This window comes from Mandrillus leucophaeus, unplaced genomic scaffold, assembly GCF_000951045.1.
Source record: "Mandrillus leucophaeus isolate KB7577 unplaced genomic scaffold, Mleu.le_1.0 Scaffold464, whole genome shotgun sequence".
NCBI lineage: Eukaryota > Metazoa > Chordata > Mammalia > Primates > Cercopithecidae > Mandrillus > Mandrillus leucophaeus.
Genome location: NW_012104965.1, coordinates 436,693 through 449,126, shown reverse-complemented (window position 1 = coordinate 449,126; position 12,434 = coordinate 436,693). Strand labels below are relative to the sequence as shown.

The 12,434-nt window shown below is 38.1% G+C and overlaps 1 protein-coding gene across 5 annotated transcripts in view; it reads right to left on the bottom strand.

Moving 5' to 3' along the window:
• Window positions 1–12,434, bottom strand: part of PDE4B (phosphodiesterase 4B, cAMP-specific) — a 444,432-nt gene that overhangs the window by 12,510 nt on the left and 419,488 nt on the right. For 4 of the 5 annotated variants that reach the window (XM_011994950.1, XM_011994953.1, XM_011994952.1 and 1 more), the window contains 2 exons: window positions 6,485–6,578; window positions 164–342 (listed from right to left, as the gene is read on the bottom strand). In XM_011994950.1, the coding sequence (XP_011850340.1) occupies window positions 164–342; window positions 6,485–6,578 (273 nt within the window). Of the gene's footprint in view, window positions 1–163; window positions 343–6,484; window positions 6,579–7,242; window positions 7,759–12,434 lie in introns of those variants that run through there. The other variant, XM_011994954.1, reaches the window with a different exon arrangement.

The following is a 12,434-nucleotide window of genomic DNA, read 5'->3' as shown; positions in this document are numbered from 1 at the left end:
GACAGCTTTCAGGCGGCCTTACTGCTCACAGTAAACTCATTTCATATGAGCTTCCCTAACACAATAATGCAAAAGCAATCCCTACTGTTTTCTAAAAGGTATACGGTCATCCGTCTGCTGTAAAGCAGAGAGCTACATGCACAAAACCTGAGCTTATACACACCTTGGCCAGGTGATCTTCATTTTCAGTGTTGACTCCAAAGCGTGAGATGCTTGTATTGTTTAAGCTTGAACTATGCATTAATTTCTTCACTCCACTTATCTGGGTCATGAGCTGCTGCTTTTTCTTTTTCTCCCTGTCTTTCTGGGTGGGAGATGGGATCTCCACATCATTCTGCTTGTCTGCAACAGACAAAGGAATATGTTTTTCAGCACACGTGTCTACGAGAATCCACTGCAATATTCAAAACAACTCTAACCATCTGTAACAGCTTTAGAATCTTATAAAATCTTGTAGCACTATTTCACTGTATCTCTAGGGTAGTTCTATGAAGTAAGTGGGGAATATATAAAATTTGTTGAGAATGATAAGAAGATTTGTTGTTCCATGTTATTGCTAGGCAAATTAAAGCCCAGAGGAACTAAGTAACTTGCCCAGAAAGCAGCAAAAATAGGACCCAAGACCAAATCTTCTGTTTTCAGTGTAATTTAGGAGAATTACCCTTATACATTTGCAAGGTGGAGCACCAATATTTATATGTAGATTTTTAAAATAAAGTGATTAACATATTTTTGTATAATAAAATGTTCATCAGATTAATAAAAACAGGTTTCATGATCTGCTCATCTTATCTTTACTTAAAAAATTTTAAAATCCATATGGCTTTAGCAGGGCTCAGTTTAAATAAGCAGTGTATATGTTAGAAGTAGAAATGGGTCATAATCCTCAAACAATTACTTTAAGGACTTGGTTTATTACCCTTTGAGGTTTAGAGGAAGACTATAATTTCAGTTTTATTTCATGCCTTGTGTCTATTAATTCTACTAATAAATAATAATAAGGCCTCTCATTTGTAATAAGCATTACACTTACTAACACATTTAAGGTTATTACATATTTATGATATTTCATAATATTTTTAAAAGTTGTGTTACAACAAGGTAACAGCAGAGCTTGGATTAGTGAAAAAAAAATGTGCCTACCTGCTTATAGAAGCTCTTTCCTTTACATTGTGCTGTTAAAAATATCAGCAATCAAATATTCCATTTCACTTCACAGGGAGATGTATGCTCAGTAATCCTGAAAAAATGTGTTAACTCTTTCAGGCCACAGGGATGCTGGTGGGTGCACAGAGGCAATTATTAAATTGCATAAAAGCGACTTTATTGAACTAAATGACATCCTGTGGCTGAAAGAGTTAATGCAGCTTTCAAAAGTACCTACATTTACCTCTGCTAGTTACAGTGAAAATTAGTAGGAAGACAACTTTGCCATTTGAAAATGACATGCTCCCAGATGGCATTTTGGGATCTAGACGATTTGTTTTGACTCTTGCAGATAATGGCACAGTCACATGTTTTCCCCAGAGACCTCTGGCTGCTCATAGGCCCCTGTGGACACTTCATCAGAGCAAAGCAAGCACAGTGAGACAGTACCAGCTTTGTGTATACCTCACCTCTTTTCTGTGGGGCCGAAGCAAGGGAATTCTCCATCCCTGACATATCAATATTGTCTCTAGGTGTCCCACAAGCTCCTACACTCACAAGCCTATGACTTTTGCTTAGGGAGGAATTTTAGTGGTCATCTCAATTAGTTTAGGGGTTTCCAACCTAGTCCAGCATCAGAAGCACCCAGGAAACTTCAGAAAAATACAGATTTATAAGCCCCACCCAACCCTACTGAATCAGTATTTTCTTAAAAGATTCCCGAGTGACTTGGCTAATCAGAGCCAGGTTTGAGAACCAATAACAATCCCACACTCTCATTTTTCAGATGAAGTCAGCAACTTGCCCAAGCTCAAAGGGCAATTTATTTAACAGATATTTATTTTGCAATTACTTTGCTCCAGACACAGTGATTTAATAGCATAGAACCCAGGCCTTGAGGTTCCTGTTAAAAATCTCTTTCCTGCCACACAATCTCTGGCATAAAAACTGTATTTTATATTAGTTTGAAATTACTTTTCTCCCTGTCACTTTACTCCTAATAATTACTACTTTTTGCTAAAATGAAAGGCCACCACAGGGCCTGCCTTTCTAACCACCATTCTTCACCTCCAGTTAAAGAGGCTCGTAGATTCTCCTGTGTCACTGCACATACAACCATTTTCTAGTAGGACTAGCAGCCTTTTCCCTTTGTTTAATTAAAGATTTCCCGCAACAGTGAGTAATTGAGCTGAACCACTACTGTGTCTGGAACATGGCAATGATGAAGAAGACCATTATTCACAAATAGTGCCAATTTGACATTAATGGGTGTTTCCCTGTGCAGGCACTGGAACAACTAATAGGTTTCCCTATTCTGAATTTCCTCTATTAAATGCTTAGCCAGCACAGTGTGGAAATAATCAGAAACTCAGACTCGAAGAAATCACAATAAACACACTGAGTGAATTTACATTTATGGAATAGTCAGAAAACAGTGAGCAAACAGCCAGCCTGTATAAAACAAACAAAAAGCAGATACAAAAAATAGTCTCATCCAAATTCTGTTAATGGCTTAATTTGAGGTTCCTGTTTTGCTAGATCACACTTTCCAATTATGCAAAATTCCTAAGCTCTTTTCCTTGCATCTTGAAAATTCTAAGTTCTAGATTTTGAGATGGTAAGTAGAGGATTTAAAAGGATAACTTTTCTCTGTACATGAAAATATTAACTAAATTGTAATATAACATCTAAAAATCTTGTATTATTTATTCTCCTTCTCCCTAGGTCCTGCTTTATTTCCCTTGAAATTAGACACTTCTATTTCCCCTTGTACCAGCAACCTGGAGGCTATTATATCACAGCATCAGTGAGTGCCTGGACTGGTAAATATAGTCTGCTGCCTGCCTTTCTCCCTGTCCTCCTGCATCACTTTTTTTTTTTTTTTTAAGATACGAGCAACACCAGTTTCACATATCTCTGGATTAAGGGATTTCCCTCCTCCCTGGATGACACATTTTTAACATTTAATGACTCTTATTGAGATATTGCTCTTCAAGTTTAAGGTAAATTGCTAAGATCTTATTTTATGCTCACTGAAGTGGTTGCCAAGGTCTTACAGGAAACTTTTATATTATTAGAAACTGTTAATACATTTTTTTTTTTTTTGAGACAGAGTTTTGCTCTTTTCGCCCAGGCTGGAGTGCAATGGTGTGATCTTGGCTCACTGCAACCTCCATCTCCTGGATTCAAGTGATTCTCCTGCCTCAGGCTCCCCAGTAGCTGGGACTACAGGCATGCACCACCACATCCAGCTATTTTTGTATTTTTAGTAGAGACGGGGTTTCACCATGTTGGCCAGGCTGGTCTCGAGCTCCTGACCTCAGGTGATCTGCCCATCTTAGCCTCTGAATGTGCTGGATACAGGCGTGAGCCACCATGCCTGGCCTGTTAATAAACATTTTATTTTTAGGTCCCACAATCCTGATTCCTAAAGATTTGTTTCCAAAATGATATATGTATTACTTAAGAGTCCTTATGTGATTTTGTTCTATATATTCTGTGTTCCTAACAGCCTTCTTTCCTCGTTAAAGGATTGACAGGGTGTTTAGGTCTAGATGTCAAGAGAGCCAAGTCCTAGTTCTGGCTGAGGAATGTATTAGCCAAGTGATCTTGGTCAAGTTACCTCATCCCTCTGGGTCCTCTGTTTTCTCTCCTATAAAATGAGGGAATTGGACTACAAGGTTTTAGGGTCCCATGCAGATCAGAAGGTTTATGAAGATGGCTTCATGGTCTTCCGGGAACATTCATCATGCTCACAGGATAAAACTAAGAGTTCCATGCCCTTCACTGTCAGTCTGGAAACAAACTTCATTTATTTGTTTTTTGAGATTGTCAAATTACAAGCCGAGGGTTCACCACAGAGAATCCAGATGGCCAGGTATGTCTTAGCAAAACTGATAAACTCAGTTCATATCAAAGTTATAGGAAGTTAGAGTTGGAAGGGATTTGAGATGTCATCTATACCAGTGCTCCCATTTTACAAGTGAGACAACTGATGCATCTTTTGTTCATATTATAGGTTTTTTCTTCCTATATCTTCTCAAGAACATTTAAAATTCCAATCTGCCTGTCTAGTCTATTTGATGGGGTTTACCCCATATACCCTCAAACATATATACCCACTGACACACACCACCCTCTTAATGCTGAGTCTACAAGGATTGAGATTCTAATAACCTTCCTCAACAATTTGTTCTTGAATTTAATTTTTGGAACGATGAGAAGCCAAATGACTGGTTTTGCTCAAGAGATCTGCCTAAATAGCAAGCACAATAGGCAAGAAAGAGTTGACATTTGCCTCATCTTGGACAGTGTTGAGACTCAGAGCTCATATTTAGCATCTTTTAAATTTTTTCTTTTTATTTTTTCCTACTCTGAGGAATGAATCATCTTTATTATCTTATCAGCTTTCTTTCTTGGTAGCCTATGGTGATAAAAAAGATTAATTAGTGGACTAAGATATTCTTGTTGTCCTTGGTAAGCAGATATTGAAAGAGACTACAAATGAAGAGGACTGCTTAAGGCCAGTCTTGGATGATTAAGGGTTCAGAGACTTCATATAACTTTAACTACAGTAGTGAGAGTCTCTTCTGAGAAGTCCTCAAGCCCTCATATTTTAAAATGCAATGCTTATGAAGACAAAAATGGGTTCTTGCAGTTTTGATTTTATTCTCGTCTCCCACAGTCATTAACCTGTAAAATGTCCCTAAAACAGCTTCCAGCTAATGAAAAATCATTAGGCACTACACAGAGCAGGGTATATCTGAAATGCTCAGCAGAAGATCCCTTTCTTCAAATGTATTAAAGGAGAAGAAAAGGATCAGTATTTAATGTTTTCTGTAGAGTTACTTTCTAGGCACCTCTGGGAGCTAGGATGGATGAAAATTCTTCTCCTTTGTTCTCTGACAAAGGCGTTGCAACTGCAGCTGGAGAAAATTAAGTGCTGCAGACACTCACATACTAGCAACTGTTAGAAAGGCACTTGTTAATCATGTCTGGTGACCATCCACTGCAGAGTAATGCAGTAAGCTCTGTATGAGGCTGCTTAAAGAGAGGGCTGATTGATCTGCTGATAGCAAGAACTGCTTTGGTGTTAGAGAAATAGGATTGATCTTAGAAATAAAACCAGAAGAGGTATTTGTTTCAATAAGGCACATGTACACTTATGTTCATTGCAACACTATTCAGGATAGTAAGGACATGGAATCAACCTAAATGCCCATCAATGATAGACTGGCTAAAGAAAATATGCACATATACACAAGCATTTCCGTAGATCCTCTGAAATCTAGGAGGAGGTTCCCAAATCTCTACTCTTGTCTTCTGCACTCCCACACGTCAAGGAAAATGCTCATTGATTTAATGCTATATGGCTATTCGAAAAAAGAAGAAAGGATGCAATGTTCAGCTGTGAGAGTGGGTCACTTCCCTGGAAAATGAGGTTTCATAAGCAAGCATAATTCAGCAGCAATTTAAAGTCAACAAAATCAGAATCTAAATGCTATCCATTTACTTTGATGCACAGATCTGCAGAGTCTGTAAGACTTCTTAAATCAAAATTGTCCTAATAGTTTCATTATACAAAAGTTGCCTTTAAGACTGAATTCAAAAATCCCAAATAATCAAATAACATGCATGACAATAGTTGAGGACCATTCATGCAATCCTTTTTGGTCAGTATCATGTGTTAAATACCAGTAATGTAACAAACAGAATAATGGATAAAGCATCAGATGGGAAAGAGAATGAGGCTGCTTGCAGAATATGAAATCCTTAAGATAGTATTAAAATTCTCCCCATACCATCCATTTATCTTTAATAAATAACTTAGTAAAGCAATAGTCAAATTATTCCCAAAGCTTATTCTCACGGACCAAATCACCATGGAATTATTCCTCAAGCATATCCCCTACAAAACATCATAGAGGAAACCTTTTGTTCAAAGCTCAGTTATTGAAGGAATTGAAAGGCTACCATGTCAGAGGAGCCAATGGAGCTGTCTCTAGGGCTTGGGTGATTGGATTTCCCTCATTATTTCAGAGGTCTTAGCAAAGATGGAAGTGTGCAGGCAGACAAGGTGGGGCTGAGGGCCGTTTAAATACAGTTAGCCCATAATAACCCTCTGTCTTGGATGGCTATTTTAATTCTTTTTTTCAAAAACATGATCTTTCTGCTTTTTTTTTTTTCTTTTGAAGATTGGCCTTAGTTATGATTTTAAATGGATTTTTATGAGACTCAACTCCATCCCCAATTCACATAGGGATGTCCTTGATAGATTGTAGAAATTAATTCTGAAAACCCCAGTTATAAAACAGGTTTTTCCCAGTTATTATCTTACCTAAGAAAGTATTTGAAATGTATTCAGACACCTGGTTCCCTGACCGGCTCATCTCTGAGAGGTGTGTCAGCTCCCGGTTCAGCATTCTTTTGAACTGTTTATAAAGAACAAAAATGCATTAACCATTTTCAAAAGAGCAAATGTTCACTTTAAATGTTTCCAACTTTACTGTCCAGGAATCAAGAGGTTGGATGAGCAGATACCATTAGATAAATAGTACTGTTTCTACAAAATGTATCTCTTCAACTTGAAACTATTCCAACGTCACTTTTGGAAAAGAGGTTTTCTTAAGATTTCTTAGAATTAACAACTGATTACTTTTGAAGATGCAAACCTAGGAAAAGGAATTTTAATAGATGTCAAGATAATTCCACTTGAAACTGTAACTACTTTTAAAAATACATTTGTCTGAAATTACCTCTAAAATATAATTTAATAACCTATTTGGTGACAGGAGATTATATGTGAAAAGTTTAAGCGAAAAAGAAAAAAAAGAAGAATCTTTTAAAAAACAGAATTGAGTAAAAAGAATAGGGTTAAAACACAGCATAGTACACTTAAATAAAATGTAATATAAAATGCTCTTATTTCAAAATAAGAGGTCCCAGTGGGTTAAATGAACACACAAATTAAATCATTACAGATGTCCTCTACTTCACACAAAACACGCGCGCACACACACACACACACACACACACACACACAGATACATGTTTCACATTTTATCAAAGACACAAAACACAATCAAATTAACCCACCTTGATGTAACCCCAAGATACAGATAACAAATAATTTGCCTCAGGCATTTTGGAATGCTCTCTTTGCCACAATCCACAAATCCCTTTGAAAGAATTCACGGTTCTGAGAGAGCAATCCCGAAAGGATCAGGAAAGCCCTGCAGATCCAGTGATAAAATAATCAAAACTTAGAAAAGACAAAACCTCCAAAATGTATGGCATTTCCTAAGCCAAACAAAGCCCATCTTCGCACTCCATTCTTGCAAGAAGCCTATGCTCCCTGCTTATTTCCTGGCAGAAGAGAGCAATGAAATCAGGAATTGCACGAAGGAGCAAGAGCCTGTCCAAATGTATTCAGCTGGCTGGTTTGAAGCACTTATGAATTATGAATAGTCCTGGTGGCCGAAGGGGTTTCCACTCTTCTACATTAGTCCTACTCAGCCGAACTCTGCAAGGAAGAAGCAATTCTTCTTTCCTGAGGAGTTGCCAGACTAGGAAACACAGCCATCTTTTAAAAAGGAGAAGATTAAAATGGAGGAAGCCCCATGAATATTTAAGTAAATCTGAAGTCGGTACCCTCCCCCATTTTAACTAGGTGTTCCTTAACCCTCTCTCTCCACTGCAGACCAGAATTCTGCAGATGCAGCCTCTGCACAAAAATCCAGCTGCTCTAATGGATCAAAGTGATGATGCATTTGATGAATCGACTTTCTGAACATTTAAACAAACATTTAAAAAAGGTTAGGACCGTGGCTGTTTTCAGACTAGGCTGCCGGTACACAATAATTTCTGTGAACTAGCTTTTTGGAGGATTATTTGTCGCACACCAAGCGTGTGCCAATGCATTTAGCCTCTTTTCATAGTAAAATGAATGGGAATGGAATTAATTTATTTCATTTGAAAAGTACTTCCTATGCAGCACGTAAGTTTCTGCCCTCCGTTAGCTCATTGATATGCATATTAGATTGCATTCGACAAATGTATTAAACTCTTTTAACCTTTCCATCTAGGATCCAGAGCATGTTAGGAAATATGAACAGTCATAACTGAAAGAATGGTGAATTGTTTGAGATTTAGTGTTACCTCTTCTAACTCACATTAGAAATCTGAGGATTTAAATTAATTTTTATTTTATTTTAGCCATCCAGGGCATGTTGAGAAAGTCATTTCTTCCCTGCATGTTTCTCTCTCCCTTCTTCCCAGCCCCTCCCTTCTCCTTGTCAGCATTAGAGTACAGGCAAGGGGAAACACTAGAGCTTTACTGCAGTGGGATTCCCTGCCCCAGGCTCATCCCATTTCCCTCCTCATCTCTCCCCTCTGTTATCCTACCCCTGTACTCCCATAATTTCATTTATAGCAAGTTGAAGGAGTAGCAAAGCACCACGGCAACAACCCTGACTTGCAATTGGCTTTTTTTCCTGTGAGGCATTCCCCTTTCAAATGAGCATCAGCATCCAACAATAGCTTTATTTCAAGTATCCAAGCCCGGGTTACGCCATGGCCTGTGCCTAGGAGACCTGGCTTTTGGAGGTGAAGCCAATGCAAGTCAGTATTTCTGCCTGCTGGCTCACTGCACCATGCATTGTTCTCAAAGATGTCCAATCACCCTCTATTTGGGTAACCCTACTTGTGTTTGTGGGTGTGTTTCCCATGATACAATATGTTAGTAACCAGGCATCTCTGAATCAATCATCTCAGCTAGCGTATTTTACTTATTGAACCTCTGTGCAATTTTGAACCCCAGGTGAATCTGTGAATCGCATGACTTCCAAATTATTTAGTGTTAAAGACACAACTGCTCCGTCACAATGGCCTCTCATCTTAAATCCTTAAAAGACAGGTACTTAGGCTGAAGACTCAGAAGCTGAAGAAGACAAGTTTATTGCTCTGACCAATACACTGAATTTTGGCAAAGAAGTAAACTTTACTTGAATCACTGTAAAAATATCTTGTAAAAAGCTTAGAGACAGATGATTTCTTCCATAATTTTCTCTGCACTAGACTTAGGCAAATATAACATTCAAACAATTGTCTCATTTTGGCTTCTTTAGTCTCTCTGAAACACTTAGGAATGTTTTAGAGTCAATCAGGTTGGTATTAGTTCAATAATCCCCTTTTTTTCCACTTATTTGTCAACCATTTATTGAATACCTAAAATGACCAGCGAAAAGAGTGATGATATAGCAGTGAAAAAAGCAAAGGAACAAACAAAAACTCTTTTCATGCTTTTAATCAGCTTTCATTCTAGTAGGAATAGATATATTAGGGCACGTTGTTTAACCACAACAGCAAACAGTCTGGAGAGGGTGGGGCCAGTTCTTTATTAGCTATATCAGCATCTCTGCTCAGAAGATAGGAGCAGGTAGAAATTGAATCATAAAAGGCTATAAGAGGAAAGACTTCTCTGTTTATTTTCTTCCTATAGCCTCCCATTGCCACAGGACCCTGTTGGGATACATTGTCAATCACTTTCAATATGGGAACAGGGAGGTGGCTCTCAGCTGCAGGGCTGAAAATAAACCAAACTCCTCACCTTTCCTGCATGGTTTACTGAAAGGATCAGCGTACTCATCTAAGTCATTAACAGATGAATATCACCTTCCTCCTTTCCAGGCCTAAACTAGTTCTCCTAGGAGCCTTTTGCTAAGGGCATATAGCAATGCCACCAAAAAACAAAGTCATCTTAAGGCAATCATAAAACACACAACATGGCGAAGTATGCAAATGGAGGTCACTTAGTGTCAGAAACTAACCTAGTCCTTTAAATGTTGCTTAGCAACAACTGTTGGTTTTCCTCCTCCATAAGGGAGGGCCCAACCACACTGACGTGAAGGCAATCATTGCTCTCATCAAAAAGCACGTATGAAGGGCCCATTTATGTTGGGCTCTGTACAAACTAAGAAAGGCAGACATGGCCTTCAAGGAGCAGACAGCGGGGGGTGGAAGGGTATCTTTTACATTCTAATACATGTAGAGTCGAGTTAGTATGACTAGCGTTTAACTGTGTGATGAGACACATTAAGAAATAGAATAGATATGAATTATGTTTGAAGTGAAGCCTGAGGAGACAGCTGAGGAGCTAGGCTTAGTTGGGTTTTCAGCAACTGACTCCCACACGGGAGTGTTTCTGTTGAGCCAGAGGCAGCCACTATGTAGTAGACGAATCTTGACTTTTCATTCTCGGCTCTCACTCTCCTGTGTAGTTACATCACCTCTCATGTGTAAAATGAAAATGATGCATGATTTTAGGATCTCAGTCTTTGAACCCTAACCTTTCATACTTGTATGATAAATTTTGTGGCTGCCTCCTACAGTTTGGACACATTATTTACCAGCAACCAAGACTTCCCAGAAAACAAAACTCCCTCTACATGACTGAGGAAAACAACTCAGATTGAAAATGCTTCAGACCATAACAAAGGAAGGGAAGCATTTATCATCCCTCAGAGTTTTATAGTGTAAGACTTTTGGAGTTTATTAAGTTACATGTTTCATCCAGACTCAAAGGTAAAATAGCTCCTGGGTAAAACTGTGTCCCAAGGAGTTACTGGATTGAAAGGAAATGGGCATTATTTACTTTATTAAATGCAGTAGAGAAATTCATAAATAGGAACATTTATTTTAAAGATAAATGTGTCTCTACCATCTCATGCACACAGATACTATTTTCCCTAAGAATCTGCCTTCACAGGAAAACCCTGTTACAGCCTACCTAGAAATAATGTCCCCAGAGGAAATGGCCAATGCCACTTTTCAACACAGACAAGCAAAGTTTGTGAATGAACTCTTAGTAATAAAAAATTCCTCCAATGCCTCCTTAAGCTTATGCCCAACACTAGATTCACATATACTGCTAGAAATTGCAGCTATTTTTTGAAAAGGGAAGAACGTATATTTTCTAGGTAAGTGATTTAATATTATTTGCCTAGAGTATAGCTTTTCTATAAAATTGTCTGATTTTTGGAATAAATTCCTTTAATAGCGAAAAGTTATTTTAACAGTAGAGAATAGGTAATAAAAGCTAAAATTCAGTTACACTTGATAGGAACATTTTGTTTGTTTGATGGCTTCAATTTTTCTTTAGTTTCAACACTGCATACAGAGATTATTTCATCCAAGCCAGTTTCTTCTGAAATGATAGGACACTTCTTCACTTTTCTATATTTCTTGTGGGAGAATTAGTTTGAGCTTTATGCAAAGATCTGCAGGCAAGATAGGCACCATCTTGGTAATGAGTTCTTAAACTAATCACATAGGTGGAGTGAACTGGAATGATCGCAGACTCTTCTTAAATCTAAAATTTGGCGATTTTATGTTTTGAGAATAAAACAATCCAGAAGAGTGATAACACAGGAAGCTAGTATAAAGCCCATGAAAGAGCTCCTTCTAAGACTAATTTAGGCCTGTTGAGGGTGACCTGAAAATCACTTAGGAGTGAATCTTAAGTGATTAAAACTATTCTTTACCCTATCAAAGAAAAGCTAAAGCAGGTACCTTCCTCTCATGGATAATCTCAGGATGAGGTCAGTAGGAGAAAACTGTAAGAACAGAGAATAAAAAGGTGTCAAAGAGAGGAAGACAGCCCCAGCAGTTAGTTACTCTTGTGGGTGGCCGTCTACGCAGGAGCCCAGCTGTGAGACAGGCGCCTTATTGTGTGGGATCTTCCTGTTTTTGCAGAATGAAACAACTGCCGAAGTCATTAAAGTCACAATGACTTTATTAGGGACTAACTTTTGACTCATGTTTTATACGTTGTTAGTCATAACTTAAAAAGAATTCCCAGGCATCAGGAAAGTGAAGGGACTGAAAATTCCTCTTGAAGGCACAGAATGCTAGTAGTGGTAGAAGGAAGTTTAAACTGTAGTGATACAGTTTAGTGAGAAATGAAGAAAACAGAGTATGTCCCTGTCTTAGGTTTGGCCCTAACCAAAGATGTAATCTTGGGTAAGCTGAATTAACTTCTTGGGGCTCAGTTTCTTTAGTGGTAAAATGACTAGCTTCTAATCTTCCTTTTGACTTTCAGGAATTTTGCATGGAAAGAAATGAAGACCCAAAGAAGTAAAGCAAATCTAAGTTTAAAACGAAAAAGAAAAAAACAGAATGGGGGATATAGTGTACCTTGTCTAAAACTCCTTATGAAACTCACAATTTCCACAATTCTTAACATTTCAGATTATTTGACAATGTGCGTCTCATCTCTTCCCTCCTTTTTG